At 40.4% G+C, this 24,320-nt stretch overlaps 1 protein-coding gene across 2 annotated transcripts in view; it reads right to left on the reverse strand.

Moving 5' to 3' along the window:
• Nucleotides 1–5,472: 5,472 nt before the first annotated feature.
• The window catches only part of RP1 (RP1 axonemal microtubule associated), a 221,343-nt gene continuing 202,495 nt past the window's right edge, over nt 5,473–24,320 (reverse strand). For both annotated transcript variants that reach the window (XM_077352406.1, XM_077352407.1), the window contains exons 49-59: nt 20,230–20,428; nt 18,387–18,446; nt 18,079–18,257; nt 17,406–17,625; nt 12,667–12,824; nt 12,457–12,532; nt 10,645–10,723; nt 10,268–10,508; nt 8,681–8,759; nt 7,873–7,948; nt 5,473–6,339 (exon numbers count right to left, since the gene is read on the reverse strand). In XM_077352406.1, coding sequence (XP_077208521.1) covers nt 6,285–6,339; nt 7,873–7,948; nt 8,681–8,759; nt 10,268–10,508; nt 10,645–10,723; nt 12,457–12,532; nt 12,667–12,824; nt 17,406–17,625; nt 18,079–18,257; nt 18,387–18,446; nt 20,230–20,428 — 1,422 coding nt within the window. In that variant the 3' untranslated portion in view covers nt 5,473–6,284. The remainder of the gene's footprint in view (nt 6,340–7,872; nt 7,949–8,680; nt 8,760–10,267; nt 10,509–10,644; nt 10,724–12,456; nt 12,533–12,666; nt 12,825–17,405; nt 17,626–18,078; nt 18,258–18,386; nt 18,447–20,229; nt 20,429–24,320) is intronic.

A 24,320-nucleotide genomic window follows, 5' to 3' on the forward strand; every position in this document is an offset into this window, starting at 1 on the left:
AGAATGTTTTATCTTCTGGCATTTTATTATCACAGGTGTACTGTCATGTTTTTGCTTTGCAGGGGGAGGGATACTGGTCACCTCAATAAGGACACTGGACTCTTCAATTTTTGGCATGAATTCGGCTACAGCCTTTATTCTCAACTGAGTGTGGCAAGCATGGGTGACAAATCCAGCCCTCTTGCGGTCAGCTGACAGCAAGGCAGCCCTTGTCAGCATGCCCCCTCAGTGGCTTCTGTTGGCTAGCCAGCCCAGAATCCCAGACCTAATGGCCTGCTGACTAAGGGGAGGTGGCAACTTGGTGTGAACCCTCTGGGGGTCTGGCTCTGTTGGGTTCCCTTGCCACCTGGAAATGCCAGCCTTCAATCAGGTTCCGCATTCACACAGCCCCTTATGGGAGACCCCTGACCCTTGGGGAGGCCAGTGCTCAAGCATGGTAACCCCATAAAAAGATCCGCCCCATGATTCCAATCTGCCAGCTGCAACAGTTAACAATATACTTAAACAAGTTCAGAATCATAAGAAATGTAAACTCCAACACATAACAATAGGGAGGGATCATGGGATGTGTTCTCGGGGGAGGGGAGGGGGGGGGTGGACGGAAAAGAGGTCAAGCCATATCAACACATCCTTTAAAAGAATGCCCTCAGCGCTTCCCACCCACGCCGCCACCACGACACACAACGCTGGTCAGGGGATGCCAGGACCGGGAGTCAACTCCCATCCGCCAGGTCCTTTCCCAACACTGGATCCCCCACAGCAGCAAAAAGCTCCTTCGGGTGAGCCTCAGGGCTCTTGTTGTATGCTTATTGCTTTGTTCTGTTTTTGCAGTTCTCTATGCTTCATCTGCTTTTCCAATTATCTTTATTTGGAAAGCATCTGTTTAATTCTTATAGTTCCCATACTTTCTATTTTTGTTTGTCTTAACCAATTCAAGTCCAACATTTTAATTTTGATCTAATTTTCTAACAACAGGTGTCTCTGTATTTATCTCCCCTCCCCTTAATCTGTTTTTCTGCAGCATCCTAAGATTTATCCTACAGTGCTTATCTGCTTGGATTTATTTCTGAATTTTATATCCTTTTCTTGATTTTTGAGAAAAGCAATAACAGATTTGGGGAATAAACCAAACTAAGCAAAAAAGTCTTCATCCATTAGCAGAAGAGAACAATAGAAGGAGACAAACAAGTGTCTGAGGGACTTCTGAAGTTTTGACACCATAATCAAGAAGGCCCTTCCTTTTTAAAGGAGGCTCAGCCAGTAGGGACATGGACCTCCACAGATGACCTTAATGAATAGGTGGGTTCAGATGGGAGAAAACAGACCTTCAGCAATGCTAGCCCCAAACCATATAGAACTTTTAAAGGCCAATATCGAGCATGGAAACCAGTATAGATGGAGGAAAACTGGAATGAAATGGTCTTTAGGACCAACTCCAGTCAACAAGCTGGTTGCAGCATTCTGTACCAGGTGTCTTTAAGGATAGCCTCATGTAGACCACACTGAAGCAATCTAATCTAGATGTTGCCAGGGCATGCACCACATTCGCAAGATTGGCAAGCCTCTCTCAGGAGGGACTCATAAGCCAAAGCTGGTGAAAGGCAACCCTGGCCACCACTGCCTCCTATTTATCCAGCAGGAAGCTCTGGCCCAGGAGCATGGCCAAGCTCCAATCCTGTTTAGGGGTAGTGCAAACCCATCTAGAATAGGAGATCTCAGTTCCTGGGTCAATCCTTCCCTCAAGTTTCAATTTGTTTGAATTAAGGTTAATATGAACATTTTCCATGATTGAAGAAGTGGAAGCACACAAATATTCCTCCTAAAACATCTTACTGGTAAATAACAATGATGGAACTAACTTGCACGATTGACTTGGATCCCAGTCGAAGTTTACAAAGTGGGAAAAGGCTAAATACTAAATGCTTCAGAATAGCTTTTTGAATTAAAAAAAATATAAAACCCTTAATTGGTAAAGATATTTTAAATACATGATTTACTTGCAGAAAACACTAAGGTAGGGAAGATCTCGTCCTTTAATCATAACATTGGAGAAAATAAGATAGTGCTTACAAAGTTTCCTTTCAATTGAACTTTTGAACTATTCCCCTGTTTGAACTATTCAAACCTTTGAGATTCTTTATTACAAGTTGGTCTAAAAATTAAATAATAATAATAATAATAATAATAATAATAATAATCTTTTCCCAGTCATACTTATGAAGGACTCTGCCACTAGAGTGAATACCCTGATGTACTGCTTCAGGAGAAGATTCTACTGTCCTGTGATAACTTATCATTAGGCTTCATTTCTGAAATGACCCGTTATTCCAAAAATCTTGTCAGCTGAAATGCATGCATATTATCTCCTAATAACCAATCTATGTACAGTATCATTCATTTTAATGTTTTTGTGGTATAAGAACTATGCAGTCATTTACCAAAGGATAACAACAGAACACTGGTATGTGCTGGAGATAGATAGAATCTGTCTGGGGTGAAATAGTGCTTTGTCAGAATTATAGTGGGCAAGTACTACTTCTGGAGTGTATCTCTTTTCTAATACTATTGCATAAAATGCTGAGTGAATTCTGTTTTACTTGAGCAAATCAAGCATGTTGCCCACTTTAAATGAAGTAGAAGCTGTAGCTAAGTACCATTTCTGTACAACATTGTCTTAGTTATTTGTGGCTGGAAATAAATATTTGCTTTGTTTTTTAAAATGTCTCTATAGAAACTGGCTGAAGACTAGACCAAAGAGCTTTCTAGGATGATATTTGTTGTTTTCAATTTTTATGCTTGGAGAAACCAAAATAAATCCCACATTTTATCCTTGATTAATTGGAATTCTGACAAAGAAATGTGTTTCATTTCACTCACTGAATCACAGCTAACTGCAGTGTTAAAAGATGTGCCCATTTTGAAATTATAATGATGGACAGCAATTCCAGCAAAAATTTTTTTTCTTTTTGAACTATTTTAATGCCTAAGGAAACCTCTATACCAACTCAGCACTCTTGCCTGTATTTCTTGGGCTACCAAACTATGATGGGTGCCGACTCTGTTATATTTTCTTTCTTCCCAGGGTGCCACATGTTTGCCTTTGTCTGCTCTATGAATGAAAATGTTATTTCCTTATAAAACTGGTACTCTTTCCACTCTGTGTGGCAGGCAGAATATCTTGGGTGAAGAGGACACTCCCTGAAATTGCTATCCCAGCTGAATGGGAAACATAGTAGAACTAGATTATGTTTTCCATTAAAATCAATACAAACAAAAAGTGAATGAATGCAATAAGAAATTAAATAAATATAATTTTTAAAATAAAAAAACGCAGTTCTCCAGACTTGAGTAGATGGGTGTACTTTAATTGGAAGTGAAATTTGCTGTTTTATCTGTAACCTGATTTTGTTTTAAATAATGGAATCCAAATTGATTACTATGGCTTGAACAATTCCAAGAATTGATTCAAATATTTCTCCTGTTATAAAAAACTTTGATGCAGTGTTTTGCAGAACAAATTATGCATGCATAAGAACAATTGGTTTTACAACCTTAGCTATAAAAGACATGACCGAGAACTGCACACGTAGTCATAAGTTTGATGGGCTGTTTACAGATTATGACCACTGTCTGGAATCAGTTGTAAATATCATTTTGTGGCTCTTCAAGTGGCATGAGTCACATGGCTGGGGCAATGTTAACTACACTGGTATAAATATATAAAAATGTAGGCTTATGCTGACAGAGGGGATTGTCCAGTCCATGTAATGAGTTGCTCTTTGTGACAAGAATTCTCCTGTGGGTCATTTTAAAACGGATACTAATGGCTGTATAAAATGGCCTCTAGATTAAATAAAGCAATTGAGAAAATAAATATGGGAGTATGAATGAAAAGAGACAGATTCAAAGTGAATAGAGAGAGATTTAAAGTGAAAATCCAGTGTAAGGCTTCTAAAATGCCAAATTAGTGTCCCTAACTCCACACTGTTTATTGTGACTGGAAGCTGTTCTCCAGAGTGTCAGACAGAAACAGGTTGTCCCTGAGATAACCAGTTACAGATGCTAGGGACAGAATCTGAGACCTTCTGCATGCCAAGCATATGCTCTACTAATGAGCCTTATTGCTTCCTGTAAAAAAAATCCCTCCTGTGTCCATTGAAATGCTTCCTTCCTTTACAGTGCATGGAAATTAACCTGATTCTTTATTTTAAATTTTACAAGTGAGACAAAATAAGCAAGGAAGCTGTTAAAAGAAGGTATTGAATATTAGTTGAGGCAAACAAATTAAGGCTTTATTTACACTTGATAAACTAGAAATGGCATCAGGGTGAGTTAATATTACAAACTATTAATGAAAGGCACACTAAATGAAACAAATCACATAACAGATCACAGCCAAGTGATTTTGTGTAATGAATACTGATACCAAATGACCTCATCTATGCACTCTGGGGATACAATTTTAGCTTCATTTCAGCATGTGCAATAGCAGTACAGTGAAGTATAGAGAAGAACTAAATTAAAGTTCCTTCTTTCACTCAGTCAAAGGAAATAATGCAGTAGGTCTTGCAACTAATGACCTGTGAGGCAGATGAGGGGGGACTCATTTGCAAGAAACCAGCCACTAAGCCTGGACTTTTGGATTGTTTTACTGCTGCAACCATAATTCTCTCCTTTATGATAACACTATAACCAAATTTCATTAATTCAGTGCCTAATAGTGCAGTCCTAAGTAAATTATACTCTTTTAAAGTTCACTGACTTCACTGGAAGTAGAAGAGTTTAATTCTGTTTAGGATTACATGATAATATTTGGAAATACCATGTCATTGCTAGAATATCTAAAATAAAATACTGATAACATCAACAGAGACCTCGTTCCATACAGTCTGATGAGTTGTTTTAAAGGTGCCACTGGACTCAAACATTGTTAAGCTGCTTCAAACCAATATGGCTACCCACCTGGTTCTATATATAGGTCTGGGCACAATTCCAAGTGTGGATTTCTTATGTTTAAAATCTGAAATGGCTTGGGACCAGAATATCTAGAGGAATGCCATGTTCACATATAGTTCTGCTCATAATTTAAGGGCTTTGTTGAATGTCATGCTCCATGTGACCCCACCTTCAAGGTTAAGTGGATTGCCACTGGAGTCAGGACCTTTTGTGTTGTGGCACTTTCAGAACTCCTTCCCCATAGCTATCAGTTCTCCTGGTTTCTCTTTCCTTGCCTGTCTCTCCCTCATTTCCTGTCAGCACCTCAAATTATGTTTCTGCAGCAAACCTGGTGTATCCTAATGAATGTAATTTCTCAAGAAGCCCACTGGCAGCAGGAGAAAAGTAGGGTTGGGTATATGCAGCCCAAGCTTGTGTGTGTGTGCGTGTGTGCGCGCGCGTGTGTCCGCGCTTCTGTGTGTGTGTATGTGTTAAGTGCCATCAAGTTATTTCCAACTAACTGAGTCCCTGTGAATTGATGTCCTCTAAAATATCTTGTAGCTTTTCCCAAGTCTTGCAAACTCAGACCTGTGGCTTCCTTTATAAAGTTAATCCATCTCATGTTGGGTCTTCTCTCTTTTCCTGATGCCTTCAACTTTTCCTAGCATTATTGTCACAGAGCTGAACTGCAAATACACATTATGAACTATCAACATTTATGTTCTGATCCAGCAAATTATGAACTTTGGCTGCATCTCTATTCATATTGGAGCATTGATGGAATATTGTCTCTAGGATTTCTACAAGATTTCTTGTTCAGATTTTGGATGACAAAAAAACCTAACACCACCCAACAATTGGAGAGGGGTGAACAATCTAGCTATAGCTACAACTGCAGAATACAAGTGGCATATAATCACAGAGTGGTATTAATAGATGTCGAGAACATAAATTCCCAATGCAGCAGCTACATGACTGCTTGAAAAGCATAGCCCAGCGCTGCCAAAGTGCTCCCAAGAGAGAAATCCACCTTTAAAAATTTTCCCCAGAAAACACATCACAGTCTAAATATCTTTTCTTATCTTTCCTTTTGAGGAGTTACTTCCAATCCAAATAATGTGAAAAGGCAGACAAACTCACAAAGCTATTGTGCAACACTCCTTGTTTTATTTTGTGCTTGTGAAAAAAGATTTAAGATTCTTCAGTGTTCACTCAAGTTTTAAAATGTGATACATTGTTTTGATATTCATTCATGAGATAATTACAGCTCTTTTACAAGTAGGAAACACAAACCAACCAACTTGAGTCTGGAGAGGGAAGTATCTGGAGTGGGATTCCCAGAAAATGTTTTACACATAAAGCTGCACTGCTGTGTGCCCATCACCTTCATCTTCAGCCAGCCACCTTGTGAAGAAAGCATTTTTTAAAAAACGTTAAAGTACAGAACACCTAAACCAGCATGAATATATAGCTGTTCTAGATCAACTGATACTGGGAGGCCAGAGCACTGTTTATGAATTGATGCCAGCAACTACTGGAAGCTATTTGGGAGTACAGGTGGGAAAAAGAGAGTGGAAGTATGTGGAAATATAAAATCATGTAAGGTTTCCTACTGACCAGGGCAAAACCTCAATTATGTTCAAGAAGAATTTCATGAGAGTCCATCAAAATACAAAATTCCAGCCTCTCAGAATAATTAAAATATTATTTATTTAATATAACTTCATTTCAGTAAAATGAGTTGTGTCAGGGGTTGAAGCATCATGTTTGCTTTTTACTGCTTACAAATGTAGATGCCCTCCCCCAAACACACACTTTTTCTGTAACACAATAAAATCAGAGTCCAATAACACCTTTAAGACCAACGAAGATTTATTCAACAAAGATTTATTCTTTAAGATGAACAAAGATTTATTCAAGGCGTGAGCTTCGAGTGCAACACTCTTCTTCAGACCAAGTGTGAGGAAGAGTGCTTATTAAGTCTGACGAAGAGTGCTTGCACTCGAAAGCTCACACCTTTAATAAATCTTTGTTGGTCTTAAAGGTGCTACTGGACTCTGATTTTATTGTGCTGCTTCAGACCAACATGGCTACCCATTTGACTTTTTCTGTAAGTTTTTGCAAAAGAACCAAAGGGCATGTATTAGTTAAGTACATGTAAACATCATGGCTGCTAAATATCTCAGATTTATGCTTGCATCTTATATGCCTATCTGTACAATTTAAGCTTATGTCAATACATCTAATTACACTGTATGATAAAGCAGACCAGGTAACTGGGCTGTCTCATCCCTATCTATGATGTGTTGGTTAACAGGCTTCTACTTGCATTGACTGAAAGTACTAAGAACCATTTGGCACCTCCATTTGTTCATATGCTGATGTGAAGTCACATGAAAGCTTAGTATCTTGCTGAAATTCCTGTTTTCCTAGGATGTGCCTTATGCTTGGAAAGGGGACAACAGTGCCACCAATTCAATTGTCTGTATTGTTGTGCTCTAATCACAGTGCAACAGATTTGTTTAAAGTGTGTCTTTCTCCCCAACTGAGGCTTGAAGAGGTTTGCGTTGTTCTCTTTCTCTATTTTATCTTAATAACAACCCTGTGTGGTAGACTGGTCTGGTGCAAAGTGACCCAGCAAGCTTCCATGACAGGGTCAGGATCTGAAGTTGGATTTACCAAATCCTAGCCTCTCAGGGCCATTTTCAACTGAGAGAAAGAATCAGACATCCTCAGTAATGACTTTGATCCCTGTTGGGATCTTTATGACTGCTTTAGAGTCAAATCATGCATCTAGAGAAACTCCAGAGTCTGTTGGAGTCTTTATTCCACTAGGTCGTCTCAGTATATTAACTTCTTTAAATGGTTTACAATATAAGTGAATGGCATGCAATAAAATGCATTAATGATATCTACTTTAAAAACTGGGAAACAAACCTATTGCAACTGAAGCAGTACTGTTCACTGGTAGACACATCTGTGATTTCTAACTTTTCCAGGAACCAGCCACTTCCTGTTAAGAAAGAGCAAAGGTAAAGTAAATATTATCGCTCTTCCCAGCCTCTCCTCACCTTTTTGCTGTCTTGTCTTTGTCTGCAGCCTTTTCATGTGTCTCAGCCTCCACAGCTGCTGTTGGAAATGGCGGAAGAGAGCAAAGTGCCCTATACACCTTGTGCTTCCATCTATCAATCAATTCTGGCAACAAATCCCCTTCCTCCATTGACTAAAATGGGAATTTTGGCTTTTCCAACTTTCTTGGAGCCTGGGGAGTGGGGGTTTGAGATGCAGACTCCAAAATTTCAGGGTAGCTCCAGGATACTCTTCCCTGACTTGCCTCCAAATTTCAGAATGATTGGTCCAAGGGATCCACATCTAGGGGCTCCTGAAGAGGGTGCCCCCATCCCTCCATTATATCCTATGGAATGGACTCTGCTTTGCCAAAATGGGTTTGACCAGTTAGTTAAATAAAGAATTAAGCAATATGGAAATAACATTTTTTTATTTTTCTCTGTTCATCCAAATTAATAGCACAATACTATATCAATAACTTAACTTTAATTCTCAGTGTCTGCTAAAACAATACAGAAACTCTTAAACTGGAATGCTATAATAATTACTCCCAGAATGATCCACTATAGATTTGCATGATCTTCAGGAAAATATAAAATTTATTTGGGGATTATTAGCCATTCAAAGCAGAATTAGAAAACATATATGTGCACACATGCAAATACTAAGTACTTACCAAATCCTCTCCCATCATGCCCAATTTCAATTTTCTGCAGCCTTCCGACATTCTTTGTCTTGATTTTGAAAGTGTCAGTCTTTAAAACAAAATTATGTAGCTATCAAAATGTAGCAAAGTCAAAGCTTAAAAATATTTGCTTGCCCTACTTTTGGGAGTGATTTAAATATAGGTATGCAAAAAAATGGCAGCATTATTGTTAATGTGGTTATTATTTTTATAAAACTTCATTACTAAATAAGCTTCTTTCCTTAAAACCTGAAGGATCTTTCCAAATTATGTTGGAGGGGGATTTATTTATTTTGAGATTTCTATATCATTCTCTTGGGGCTAGTCACCTCAGGGTGGTTTACAACAAAATTTATAACAATGCATATAACTAGGTCTAACATAGATAAAACAATATAATAAACAATTATTTAAAAATGCTTTCTACTTAAAACTGCTAGTCCCATGGGGGTGAGACAGGGGGGAAGAGGGGAGGTTGGAGGGAGGCCTGGATATGATGTTCAGTCAGTTTTTCCGCTGGCCTCAACCATAAGCTTGGCAGAAGAATTCTGTTTTGCAGGTCCTGTGGAGTTCTGGCAGGATCCTGCTGTCTCCTAGAAACTCATTCCACCAAAGGCCCTGGCTGTGGTTGAGGCCAAGTATACTACTTTGGGGCCAGGGGCTTCCAAATGATTGGCATTAGCTGATTGAAGAACTCCCTGAGGGGCATATTCAGAGAGGCGGTCTCTCAGATACACAGGGTCCAGTCCATGTATGCACTTAAAGGTTAAGACCAGAACTTTAGAATCATAGAATCATAGAATCATAGAGTTGGAAGGGGCCACAAAGGCCATCTAGTCCAACCCCCTGCTCAACGCAGGATCAGCCCTAAGCATCCTAAAGCCCTAAGCATCCTAAATCCTAAACCTTGAACCGGATCCAGAATTCAACTGAGAGCTAGTGCAGCTACCAGAGAACCAGCCATACGTGGGCCCTCCAAGGTGTTCAGATGAGGTCCCACGTGGCTGCGTTCTGGACCACTTGTGATTTCCAGAGCAGAGACAAGGGAAGTCCCCCCATCCCTGCCCCTTACCACCAGGTTTTGATCCAGTGCCTAAGGGATTGTTGCAGTGTTAGCTGATGTCCTGGCTGTGTCAGGGAGGGGCCCTTGATCTAATTGCGCTGACCTCAACCAAAGATTGTTTATTTAAAATACATAAACCTCCCTTTGAATAATCTTATTTACTGTTGTCAAATTGATCAAGTATGCCACCATTTAATTCAAAAGGCTCATGTTTAGCATTCCATATAGGTGTCATATAGGTTCTCTGGAAGTATTCCAGAATGTAGGGTGTGTATAGTTATTGTTTAGTACAGAAACACCCAAATATGACAAAGAACAATATTTAATAGGTTCTTTTAAAATGTTTCTATTTATCTGCTTTCACAATTCCACAGAGAATGGGCCAGGACCTCAAAATCAGGCCACCAGTACCATCAGGAGAAGGAAAATACTTCTAATTCTTAGCAAAAACTCTGCATCCTTAGCGATAAAATGTATGACATGATAGCAGTGCATATTGATGCTGTACAGTTTACCTTTCCTCTTTCAAAGGGATCTCGATGATCAAGTGATTTATTGAGCTGAATTAACTGAGATGAATCTTTGTCTCCAAACAAGATTATATGTACACTGGCATCAGTTCCTGCTCCTCTCTTATCACCTGTGTACACTGTAATGATGTATTCTTCCAGATCTACTCCACTTTCATCCTTGGTAATCAAAGAGAGGGGGATTTCTCTCCTTATTTCAGGTTCACTGGTATCCAGAAGGAATGTTCTGAAATTCAGACATTCAATAAAGAACAATAAATCCAGCTGAATGCTACAGAACAATTCTAAATCCTGGCAGGCCTGTTGTCTACCATGCTATGCAACACATTAAAGACACTGGAAGATCCATAGATCATACTCACTCATTCACTTCAAATATATAGACAGGCTCTTGTTTTCGAGCTTCCTTCAAGTGTAATGTTCTAATATCCAGTTCACATGCTACAAATGAAGCAAGGTGGTAAGAAAATGGTTTAGTTTTAAAGCAACTTTTAGTCATACCAACATTAATTATATCAATAAATTGTCATCGGCAAGTCTTATTATACTTAACCACAGATCATTCCTGTGTTACAAGTCTATCTGCACTATTTAAGATTGTAGACATACTAGAAAACAATATCACTCCATATTTGTACATTTAATGATAATCTCTGGAACCCATTATGATTTTAGCTTAGGATTCCTATTGATTTCAAGGGGGATTTGTTAAATTTAAATGATGACATTTTTGTCCTGCTAGCTGACAGACGGGGCTGTGTAGTTATTAGGAATAGTGTTGCAGTTGCAAGCCTGAAAAGAGCTAACTCAGGACAGAGTGTAATTCAGGCTCCACCCTCCACACCATATATTGCAGCCCTTGAGTGTTAGCTGCCACATGCTTGGTGATTTTATTGGAAACTACTTTGAGTAATGGGACATATGGTCCAAAATTATCTCCTATTGGTGGAATCTCCCCTCCCCCAGGGCCAATTGCTGCTCTTGCTCAGGATTCTACACACAAACCCCTTTCAGGGCAGCTGTAAAGGAAGCCTCTAACAGCCCCTGACTGAGGCAAGGGAGGCGTTTCTGAGAGCAATGCAGGGAAGTCTGTGAGCAAGGATGTGTTTTCCTTTTGAGGAGGGAAAGCTTTCCCCTTCTTCCTAACCGGTGGCTGACATAAAAACCCCTCCTCACTTAAAATACTGCTGTGGCTGGCCTCGCTGCTGGAGGGAAGACATAGCCAAGCCATGTGTGTCTCTTCTCTATCACTCCCTGAATGTTTGAAGCCTACTGTACAAGGCTGATGTGCAGATGAAACTGGATTCTGTGGCAGCGGTTCTTTTGCTTCCTGTTTAACCTGCACAACAACCCTGTGTAATAGGTCTCAAATTTTTCATCTCCACAACTATCTGTGTGGGAGGTTCAAATGTATCTTTTACACTAGCGATCCCCAACCTGTGGGCCGCGGACCACATGTGGTCCTTCGACTAATTGGAGGTGGGCCGCGAAGGACACCTTCTCCCCGCCTCCCGGTCCTTTAGTTCATCCCCCCCCCGCCCTTTACAACACACTTCGGGTGTCATTGTCTCCCATCACTCCCAGATGGGACTATCTCGTTGCAGAGAAACAAGCTCAGGGTTCCCAATGATTTTCATTGTCATGAGTTAAAATTTCCATGAAAATAAAATGTTCCTTATGTTCATTGTTGTGGCGTGTCTGTATCTTATTTTGAAGGGATGTTTAAACATTACCATAGAGATCAGAGAGCGTTAGGGCAGTGGTTGAGAGTAGAGGAGTAAACTACCCCCCCCCACCGGGCCTCAGTAAAAGGCGTTGAGTGGTCCCTGGTGAGTGGTCCCCAGCGTTGAGTGGTCCCCGGTGATAAAAAGGTTGGGGACCACTGTTTTACACAGCAGCCCTGTCCACCCTCCAAAGCAACCATTTCTGCCTGATCTTTAAAGTCTGGAGATGAGCTGTAAATCCAGGAGATCTCAAAGCCCCACCTGGAGGTTGGCTATACCTATTCCTTGAGGTTTGGAGGTGGGGCCTCAAAACAGTACAATGCCTCAAAGTCCTACCCTCCTGCAGAGGAGGATTTTTTACCTGCAGAGCTGATCAAAGTAGTCTAGGTATGTAGAAACAATGAACCAATGAGTTAATTGAACCAAATCTTCTTAGTAAAATAAACTTACATGATTTGCTTCTGATACAAAGTGCAATTTTGTGCAGTGCTCCCAGGTCCACAGCATCTATGTGACCTGCAAAGGACTAATGAAACACAAAGTCCTGTGGCAATTTGAATTAGTATTGAGCCTGTAGTATGGCTTCTTTTATATGAAATTTGAGATTCAATAATACTGTTTCAAAGATTTGTTTCAGATAATTACGATTGAATTACATACCTCATTTGCTTCTCCTTGCTTGACCACAGGGGGCAATGACCACAAAAGGGGCCTGTCTTCAGTATCTCCATTGTCTCCATATACACACACAGAGAGAAAGACCAAATTTATCTTGCTAAAAATCTCATTGGAGAATACTTTGACATGATATGTAACCACTGCATGATAAAACAAAAAATCAAGGCAAGGTTATGTTATGGACCATAACATATTTTTAAAATGTTGCTTTCTGCCATCTGCCACATGACAGATGGAGGCTCTGGCTGACGAAAGTTGCATGTGTGGATTCAGCATGTGGGAAGAGTTAACATGAGAAGAACATGTAAAAAGTGTGTAACCGGTTGTTTTTTTATTTTTAGAAAGGAGAAATATTATTTTTCCAGGGTGACAAACTGAAGGGGGGCTTTAAAAAAAAGTTTATAGTATAAAGTAACAACAACAAAAATCCACTAGACCAGGGGTAGTCAAACTGCGGCCTTCCAGATGTCCATGGACTCCGATTCCCAGGAGCCCCTGCCAGCATTCGCTGGCAGGGGCTCCTGGGAATTGGAGTCCATGGACATCTGGAGGGCCAGAGTTTGACTACCCCTGCACTAGACTAACACAAGCCTCGTGCATGAGCTTGGTCAATTCTGTGAACTGTCTCAAAAGCCTAATCCTGTACATAAAAGGTTTACAAAAGGTACAAAACACTTATGGAATAATCATTATGTATATACTTCAGTTGTTATTTTTGTTCGCGTACACGCAGCTAGGGTGTCAGATCTGTCGCTCATTTCTTTTCTCACAGAGTTCTCAAAAAACAGGAACATAAGGCCAAACCGAACAGAATCATAACAGCTGAAAACAACTCAGCTAAACATTTAAGTTAACAGAATATTAACTTTAACTCAAGTACTTCACATTAAATGTTTGATAGTGGCAGCTAAATTTATATGAGTTGAATCCAAGTGTTCTGCAAACAGAGCAAATTTGTGTGTGTGTGTGTGTGTGGGGGGGATTACCACGTTCCCCTGAAAAGCTGATATTCTCCCTCCAAAGAACACATGCATTTTGCTCATTCAACAATGAGAGAGAAAAGTTTTTTGTAATTCACCCTTGTTGCTGCAACTGACTACCTAATGATTTCTAGTCATAAACCCTGAGCAGGCAGTTTTGGGGGTTGAAATTCTGAGATAAGATCATATCACATGTTCACATTTTTATGTATAGTTCTTTGTTCTTATGTAAACCGCCCTAAGCCTCCGGGGAAGGTGGTATATAAATAATTAAATAAATATAATTGTTCCCATGAACTTCCATTGTGGACTTTTTTCTGCTTGCAAAGTTTTCATTCAACTTTCTCCTAAAGAACAATGCTCACTTATGTCTATAAAGACAATCTAAATATTACAATACAATTTGTTATACCAAACAGTGACTCTTTTAAAAAAAGTTTCATTCCTACTTGGCTTATTGCCGTTCTGAATCTTCCACTATTTAGTATATATATTTGATAACATAGCTATTCCATTCATGAAAAGTCTATCATTATCACTAGTTAGAAAAGGCTAAGCTTTGTGTTAATTCATTTGGTCCACTGATGACCAATCCATCAAGAAACTGAAATAAAAAGTATGAGTCATCTGCACTAATCAATGTACTAAAGTCTTCTTTTTTGACCTTCAGTACTCTGTAACACATATTAAGCCACAAAAAATGAGCATAGCTATCTACTTGTCTAGTGCCTTTCTGTCTCTGAACAGAAACCATAGTTTGCCCTTCCCCATATTATCCTCATAACAGCTTAATGAAATAGGTTAGACTGGAAGAGAGTGACTAGCCCAAGGTCACCTGGAAGGACTCAGAACAAAATAGGAATTTGAATCTGATATCTTAGATCCTAATCAAAGCTCTATTCTCTGTACCACAATAATACTCTACTGAAATGTATAACCTTATTTTCTAGTGGGGATGGGAAAAGACACAGTCAGATTGGTGGATTAGTGTTGTCTCCAAATAAACCTCTCCATGAAATACCAATAGTTATGCAGAGAACAACCTGCTTCCTTCTTTCTTTCTTTAAAATAAGTCTTTACTGGATGACTACAGTCCAACATGGCTACACTCCTTAAATGACCTCAGGAGATATGGAGTGAAGTGTCCTCAATGTACTGATGATTCCCCCTCTGTTTTCCCCTTTTTCCACCAATTCGGAAAAGGCTAACAGACATTTAGAAGCATTGTTTTTGAAAGTGGTGATGGTGTGGACATGACTGAATATTAATCCAGGTAACATGCAAGTGTTGTTAGCTAATAATACAGCTTATCAGGAATTGAAGAGTCATCTTGTTCTAAATAGGACTGCAATACCATTTAAGAAGTTTGTCGGGATCAGCAGTTTGTCAGTACCCTGTCTAAATGTCCCTGTCTAAATACGGAAGCTCAGTTCTCCTCTGAGGCATGTAGTGCCTTTCTCAAACTTCAACGGTTGGAGCCCACTGAAAGATCAAGGACCTTTAATGCCACTTACCATATCGCATGCTCTGACCTGGATGGCTTAAGCTTGCCCAATCTGATCAGATCTCAGAAGTTAGCAGGGTTGGCCCTGGTTAGTATCGGGATGGGATACCACCAAGGGAGTCTAGGGGCACAATGCAGAGTCAGGCACTGGCAAACCACCTCTGAATGTCTCTTGCCTGAAAAACCATAGGGGGTCACCATATGTTGGCTACAACTTGATGTCATTTCCCACTACCACCAGCTATGGCCTTTCCCTAATGAATGTGATTTGGCCATGGTTATGCATGCCTTACATACAGTACAGGCAGGATTTCGAAGAGGCAGAGGAACTAGAAATCAAATTGCCAACATACGCTGGATCATGGAGAAAGCTAGGGAGTACCAGAAGAACGTCTACTTCTGCTTCATTGACTATGCTAAAGCCTTTGATTGTGTGGAGCACAACAAATTGTGGCAAGTTCTTAAAGAGATGGGAATACCAGAGCATCTTATTTGTCTCTTGAGAAATTTATATGCAGGTCAAGAAGCAACAGTGAGAACTGAACATGGAATCACTGACTGGTTCAAAATTGAGAAAGGAGTTCGGCAAGGCTGTATACTGTCGCCTTGCCTATTTAACTTGTATGCAGAGCACATCATGAGAAATGCGGGATTAGAGGAGTCACAAATTGGGATCAAGATTGCAGGGAGAAATATCAACAACCTCAGATATGCAGATGATACCACTCTAATGGCAGAAAGTGAAGAGGAACTAAAGAGCCTGTTGATGCGGGTGAAGGAGGAGAGTGCAAAAGTTGGCTTGAAACTCAACATCAAGAAAACAAAGATCATGGCATCCGGCCCTCTCAATTCTTGGCAAATAGATGGGGAAGAAATGGAGATAGTGACAGATTTTATTTTCCTGGGCTCCAAGATCACTGCAGATGGGGACTGCAGCAAAGAAATTAAAAGACGCTTGCTCCTGGGGAGGAAAGCTATGGCAAATCTAGACAGCATCCTAAAAAGCAGAGGCATCACCCTGCCAACAAAAGTGCGTTTAGTCAAGGCTATGGTATTCCCAGTTGCAATGTATGGCTGCGAAAGTTGGACCATAAGGAAGGCCGAGCGTCAAAGAATTGAGGCTTTTGAACTCTGGTGCTGGAGAAGACTCTTGCGAGTCCCTTGGACTGCAAGGCGAACAAACTGGTCAGTCCTAGAGGAGATCAACCCTGACTGCTCCTTTGAAGGCCAGATCCTGAAGATGAAACTCAAATACTTTGGCCACCTCATGAGAAGGAAGGACTCCCTGGAGAAGAGCCTAATGCTGGGAGCGATCGAGGGCAAAAGAAGAAGGGGACGACAGAGAATGAGGTGGCTGGATGGAGTCACTGAAGCAGTAGGTGCAAACTTAAATGGACTCCGGGGAATGGTAGAGGACAGGAAGGCCTGGAGGATCATTGTCCATGGGGTCGCGATGGGTCGGACATGACTTCGCACATAACAACAACAACAACATGCATGCCTTGTTCACATCAGATTTGATTATTACAACGTGGTCTCCAATGAGTTGTAAAATATAACAGCAGGACCACTGAGTGGCCCAAAATATCGGAAATGTGCCTTGTCAGTTTTAAAGGACCTGCTTATTTACTTCTATGTACATTTTAAAGTGGCAGTTATTATCACTAAGGACCTAAATGTCTGGAACCAAGATGCTCCTACCATGTACATGCCTATGCATTTTGCAATAATTAATGAGTTAATTAATACTGAATTAATTAACAGGATCTGTATTCCATGTCTCTCTACCTTCAGAGGTTATGTAGATAACTACCAGGGCATGGCCTTTTTATTGGCTTATGATTTCACTTGTTTTAGGCCACAGAAGAGCTGTTCTTTATTCTCCTATGCCTTTCGTTTATCTTTTTTTCTCCCTGTGAATTCCCAATCTGGAATTAATTGTTTTAATTGCTGACTATTCACAATTTGGTGATACTTTATGGTATTTTAATTTATTATTACTGCAGTAACCTACCTCAGAAATATACTTCTGTGGGCATGTAGGATATATACATATACAGGCCGCAGATGAAGGCTATACCTTAACTTACCATAATTGAAATAAATAATATACTATAATAAATGTATGCAGAATTCTTATAATCTTTTAAATGAAACACTTAATCAAAGACAATTACAGTGATTTGCCTAATAAAGATTTCCGTTGCAATATCAGATGTACTTCAGTTTTTACCTACCAGAAAGTGCTTCCCTTAATGGCCACTCTACAGGGAGCTCAATCCATCGGTCTCCATTAAGAAGAGGAAGTGTTTTATTTATAGAGAGACTAAAGGTATCCAGGGTTATTGTGTTCTGTATTTTACAGTGATGAAGAGACAACTGGGATATGCTTTCTCCCAAATGATGAAGCCCAAGTGTCACTTTATAGAGCATCCCAAGATCACATGGGAAATGTACCTAGGAGGAAAAAAGACAGTTGATTTTCTGCAGTCATTCAGTTGACCTTGAAATAGCATTTTCTAAATACTCTACAGTTCTGCTGACCTCTGAGAAAACCCAGTTGTTCAAAATGCTCTGAAAATCGCCCTGGCATTAAGTCTAGTTTGGCTCCGAATACGCAAACGCAACATAGCGACTATTCAATATAATTCTTCAGTGCTCAGGTAACGATAAGGAAACACATTACTAAGTATCATTATTTGTTGGAATGTCCCCGCCCAGTGTATTAACAGTGACAAAGATCAATGTAAGAATAAATAATGTTTAAACAATCAGTTCTATATTTCCTGCACTGATGAATGTGTGAAGAATCAGTGAACTAATTAAACAGTTGTTAAATAAAGTCTGATATCCCAGAGAAAAGCATTCCACTATGGTTAAAAATAAATTTGAGGGGATAGATTCATTTACATCATATGCTATATGGTTCTTAGCTTGATCTCCTCTTTTGCTATCCAAGGAAATTGGTTCAGATTTGCCATTAGTTCCATAAAATATCATGATCAGTTTAGAAATGTTTTCCCAAGATTTCTCACATTCTTCTGATGAATCTTCATGACATTTAGTGAAGTAAATCTTCCACAAACCTTCTGAACAAGTAAAACAAAAGACAACTGTGAGAAGAGTAAAGATCTTTATCTGGTATAAATTATCTGCTGGGTACACCATAACATTGGGATAAAAATGACACAGCTTTCATTGTTGTGGTATAAAATTACCTGATTTCATATGTTGATTTTGTAACAAGGAAGAAGCCTTGCTTTTCCTTTCCTGCATTTCTAGTTAAAGTAAGAAGAAGAAACATTAATATTTTGATAAAACATTAAATGAATGGTTATGCTTAAGGTTGCACACTTGATAATTTTTATTGATGCAATGGCATTTTCCCACCTGCAGATTTAGGAGAGTTACTCACTTGTTGTGACTCAGAAATCCACCCCCCCCATTTCCCCCATGCTGAATCTTTTTTAGGTTTGCATCATTGGTCTTTACTGGAACCCAGGGATGTACCAAGACTGAGTAAAACATTGCAGTTATTGAAGAAAGGCAGGCTTCAATGCCAGTAGAATTTGTCCTGGATCTGGCAATGGTGAAGATGGAAAGGATATCAGTCAACAATAATTAACTGGTTTTGCATGGAACCAGAAAAGTTTGCTGATTCCTAGTAATAGCAAATCAGCAGTCTTCACTGAACCTAAGAAGGCAGGGATCCAAAGTAGGGTCCTTTAGTTCAAGCAGGGCATGCCACTTGTAACCCCCCAAGGACACAGTGGCCTACTATTCTGCTCAAAGCCTCTGTGATATATGGGGGCAGTGTTATTTCTGTTTGCATCTTTTTAAAATGATGCTGGTACTCATATATAAGGTTGTTGTTATTGTTGTTAAATTTAGTTGTCCCTAGACTATGTGTGTGGTGGGGAAATCACTAGCTGCAGCACACAGACCTGAGAGGATCAGCTGGGAGAGCAGGAGACAACTTGCAAGAGCTAAGGCCACATGGAGCATTCAGCTCCTACCTCCCAAGCTGGTATAGCTGAATATCTCCAAATGAAAGCTAAATCTGGCTGTTATTCGGGCTCAGCTATACCAGTAGCTGATCAGAATAGACAATCTGTAATTACTTAAATAATACCTGAAAAATACTTATATGTTATTTTTCATGTACTTATTTGGCTCGGTTTAACTGAATGCATACCCCTAGTTATAACAGGCTTATCGTAAACAGAAAATATGGCATATCATGCAGTTCTGAAGGAGATTCTCAGTAAATACACAGGCTCTTTCCACACTGGAAAATAAACCTTTTGCAGACACCATACTTTGGCGTTTTGCATAATGTCATCAATATCCAGCAGCCAAGCAGCAAACCAGCAGCTACATCCTCCATTTTAAAGTGATAGTTGGGGAATTCCAAAAAGTGGATTCCCCCAACTATGTAGCATTAGCGAGAGGAGAGCACCCAATAAGCCACACACCAAGGAAATATTGGAGGCGAAGTAGCACTATCTCCGCCTTCAGCGCCCGCCCTCACACCCGCCTTCCTCTCCCTTCTTCCAGGAACAGGGATTTTCTTTCTTTCCTGGAGCAATGAATACGTGTTAAATCATCCAGGCAAAGACCCCCCCCCCCCAGTTAACACACTAATCATACCTCTTTAACCACCCCCTCCAAAATCGGGAACAAGATTGCTTCAAGATTGTGCATTAAAAAAGCACTATGCATCTATGATTAGATGCACAGGTGTCTCAATGGAGAAGTTTTACTTTAAAAAAATTAGCTTGCATCACGGCCCCTTTAAAACAGGGAGAAAGATGATTGGCTGCCTGGCTTGATTGACAGGAGGAGGAGAGTAGCGAGTATAGTGTGTTCCTTTCTTCCACTATTTCAAGCAGGCGTGCATAATGCCCAGAAGTGTGAGAAGGCAGCAGAGGGAAGGGAGACAGCCGGGAAGTAAGGAATGGCTGGAGAGATACATTTTTAATAGTGTTATGCCATGGCGCTGGTGTAAGATTGTTTTTTTCAATGTGCTGAAATGCCCGTAGTGCCTCAAAACATACTGACCTTTCACATTCAGAGTGATTGAAGTAAATCTTTTCTTATCAGTTCTGTCTTTTAGCCATGTCTGAGCCATAAACAGTAGTTTCTTTCCTCCCTCTTCCACAACAATATTCTCAAGGTACCAATCAGAGCCTTTCCCTTTTTCCACAACAAGCTCATGTACAGTCCCGATATCCACTGCTTCCACTTGAAAAATATCCACCTAGAAATATCACCATTAATATGAAACATTTCATAAATACAATAGTCACACAGAGATGTAATGAATGGGAAAGGTAACAAAGCTCAGTGTTTCATTGAACAAATACAGGCAGCAATGACAAGAATTGGGAAACCACAAACTTGCTTGCAGCACAACTGAAGCATATCACAGTAGTTTTCAAACAAACATAAACAGTACTGTAACAGAAACTATCAGAAAAAAATCTCCTGTATACACTGATCAGGAAGTTACCACCATCCTGTTTAAATTTATGTATATGGTATTATTTATCTTATAGTTAATACTGAAAATAGGGTTAAACTTACCTGTAACTGTTATTTATCAAGCTATCTTCTGTGTAGACATACATTTTGGGTCTGTGCATGGTTGCATTTCCCCATAGAAAATGCAAATGGTTGCATTTTCCCATGGAATCTTTCATGTACTGAGAGGAAACAGCAAAATTCCCCCCTCAGTTGTCCTGAACTGCTGGAGCTACCACATCAGAGAATTCACAGTAGGGGAGGAAAGAGGGGTGGAAGGTGTGCCTGCACGGAAGACAACTCAGCAATTGCAGAACAACCCTGTTTTCATCTTCTGTGCAGTCCCACACTGGGGGTATAAGAAGCAACTCACCAGAAAGTAGGTGTGAGTCTCTAAATCAGAGAGAATGCAGAAAATCAACTAAAGAGAGGATCATCCATAAGGACTGCCAGTTCTCCAACCCTCCTAGTGGATTAGTGAAAATAATCAACACTAGGGAGCAGACTTTCATTGATAGCAAGGGAATGGGACATGTTGCCTAAGGTCAGAAAGGGGAGAATATGAGCTGTTATAAACCCAAAGAATGGGATCATTATGCAACAATTGGGGTCCTTGAGGCTGAAAGGCCCTTCAAATATTATCTGGAACTGTGGTGGAAGAAAATTCTAGAACCATTTATGAAATTGTGAGAGGCAGAAATTGCTGCTGAATTCATTTTCATGGATGAGGGAGATAACCCTATCTCCTTCAGAGAAAGGTGGTAATCAAGAATCAGGAGCAGAGAGCAAGAAGATATGGTCTGATCCTTTTCCTTTACTTGTAAAATAAATGCCATGCACATTTCCAGAACTATAAGAGCACATCTAGAAAACCCTGAGAAAACTTCATGTGGTTGGATTTGGGAACCATGTCTGCCCACCCCACAAGCCCTGAAGTTGAACAACTCAGCTGTTGGTCCAAAAATGCACAAGCCAGGGCTTTTGAGTATGTATTACTTATTTGTTTTAAGCTGTGTAATTAAGAAAAGAGACATTTAGTGAAAGTTAACTGTTAGTGTGATATGGGTTGGGAGCATAGGGGTGGTGGACAGCAGTTCATAGAACAGAGAATATTGGTCTATATTGCTGTGGTAACCACAGTGCAATGCAATCAGATTGCTGTGCTTGCGCAAAACAAAAAAAGGTGAGTGGCATGACAGAAGTTTTTGTAAAATCCTAAAGCAAATGCAGAATGCCAGTGTCCCATTTGGCAAATGCCAGCTCAACAGACCTGCAGCACCTAATCACTCTATCCTGGGCAGCAGGATCAGTGCAATACTGCCAGAATTGTGATTTGGTGCTTCAGGTCTGTTGAGCTGGCATTTGTCACAAGGACCATTTAAGCACTGGGATCTTCACTGCTCCAGCTCCCGTGCAGTTGCACAAATTGGGGATGGATGGGGCATACCGGGCCAAATGCTCCCCCATGTGAGTGCAGGAAGAGGTGGGGCAACCTGCCACAACTAAAACTTCAGCTTGCAGACTGGCATGAAACCTCCAGTGAGTAAATGGTCAATGGGGCACTGTGTCCAGCTGCTGATCACTAGCAGGTTGGCTTTGTGTTCTGTTGCTGGGCATTGTTAGGGTGTCACGGGGTTCTGCTGCTGGGCTCTAGTATATGGCACTGCTTCTGCTGATCCTGAAGAAATGCCCCCTTTCCCTCAGTTTCCACTTTGAGTTTGCACACCCCTAGCCAAAGCTCCCTTCATCAGCTAAGCAAAAAGGTGTGAACAGAGAAGGAATTTACATATCCTTAGTCTGCTGAGCTGGATACAGTAGGTGATCCACACATTCAGGGTAGAGAGTCCAAAGATCTCCAAGAAATAGTAAGAACGTTTCTTGTTACCGGAAGAGAAGAGTGGAGTTGGCAGACACTAACACTACATGGGTGAAACTGCCCAACTTTAGCATATTGGACAGTGATAGTTATAGGAACCAGCACAAAATAATATTAAATAAATAACTGTAAACTCCAGAAATTCAGGGTGAGTTCAGAATGACAAAAGGGTAGATAAAAGGACCTGCAGAGTGCAGGATTCACATATGCATGGAGCAGATTGCTATGAGACTATTAGTCATTGTTAGTTAAAATAGTTAAGTCCCTTTGGTTGCTTGATAGTAATTTAATTTTGGACTCAGGAAGATTTGCATTTACTGATGAATAGATAGACTTGGGTAGGTTCCTGGCTGGGCGAGCCCTCGTGGCAATGGGTAGGCATGCAAACGTCCCATCAGTTAATCAGTCTCCAGCCTAAAGTTTTGGCCACTCATTAGCATAGTTTGAAGGAAGCCTGAGCCTCATCTTCTCCAGAGCATGGCATTGTAGCTCCTAATTTGACTGCCAAGGCACCTACATCAAGGAAATAGGCTCCTGGTAGCATTGCTGCGTTCTGGACAAGCTTCTAAATTGACTTCAAGGGCATCCCAGCATAGATCCTGTTACAGTAATCCAATGGTGATGATACAGATCAGTGTGGTCATAATGGATGAGTCTTAGAAAAGACATGTGAAGCAGATAATTTTCTTGGCCACCTCACCAACCTGCTTTTCAGGCATCAAGGCTAGGTCTATGTGCACCTCCAAACTTTTTAACCTGATCCAGAAAAGAATTCCACTGTGCCCAAAACAAGTAGATCCAAGCCCTGTAGAAAATCAGCTTTCCCAGCCAGCATTATCCCTGTTTTATCTAGATTCAACCACAGCTTGTTCTATCCTAGCCAGCCACCTGACCACAGCCTCAAAGTAATGGTTCTGATATATATCATCTATATATTTCACAAATGTGCCCCCCTCTTTGTGAATATCTAAATCTGTGGCTTGGGACCACACTGTTTCTTCAGACTTGATACACCAGATTTGCAGAAAAATCTGAAATGTTAAAAAATACATTGGGGGGGGAGGGTAATTTCCTCCCTCAATGTAAAAGTTTGAGCAAACAATGCATTTACCTTCTTCAGAGTTGTTATCACCATCATTGGGAAACTGCTCTATACCCAGATGCAGTAAGGGTGGATTCTTGCAGGTGCTGTCGGCCTGGCCACAGTGGTGGTGAATGCCAAGAGGCACTCCAAGCCTAGCTCAGTGGCAGTGACCTGGCCTAGCAGCCAGCACCAAACAGCTGGGACATAGTTTTCCTAGGTAGAGGCTGCAGGGGGGAACTGAAGACAGAGGGCAATCAACAAGGATAGGTTGGCTCTTGGGTGGGCAGGAGAGAGGGAAGCTGGAAAAGGAAAGAGGCTGTGAGGGCTACCAGGGAACTGAAAGAAGAAACAGTGGCTGATGAGAGAAAAGAATCTTGTGGACAAATCCCATCCATATATTCTACTTCTTATTGGAAATGCTTTGTGTCTCATCAAGCATAAAAAGACCAAAACTACCAACTCCACAATACAATCAATGGGGGAAAAAACAGTGTCAGATGACGCTGAAAGATCAAATAGTTGCCCAGCTGGGCCAAGTAAAACAAAGTATACTCTCTTCTCCATCTCTTGCAAACATATTTTAATTTCTGATATATTTCTGCCTCATTAATCCACTGTTTATAATAGTCCTGGCATTTGTATGAGGCTAATGCCATATTTTGACATGAT

Source organism: Paroedura picta, chromosome 9, assembly GCF_049243985.1.
Source record: "Paroedura picta isolate Pp20150507F chromosome 9, Ppicta_v3.0, whole genome shotgun sequence".
NCBI classification, from domain to species: Eukaryota; Metazoa; Chordata; class Lepidosauria; order Squamata; family Gekkonidae; genus Paroedura; species Paroedura picta.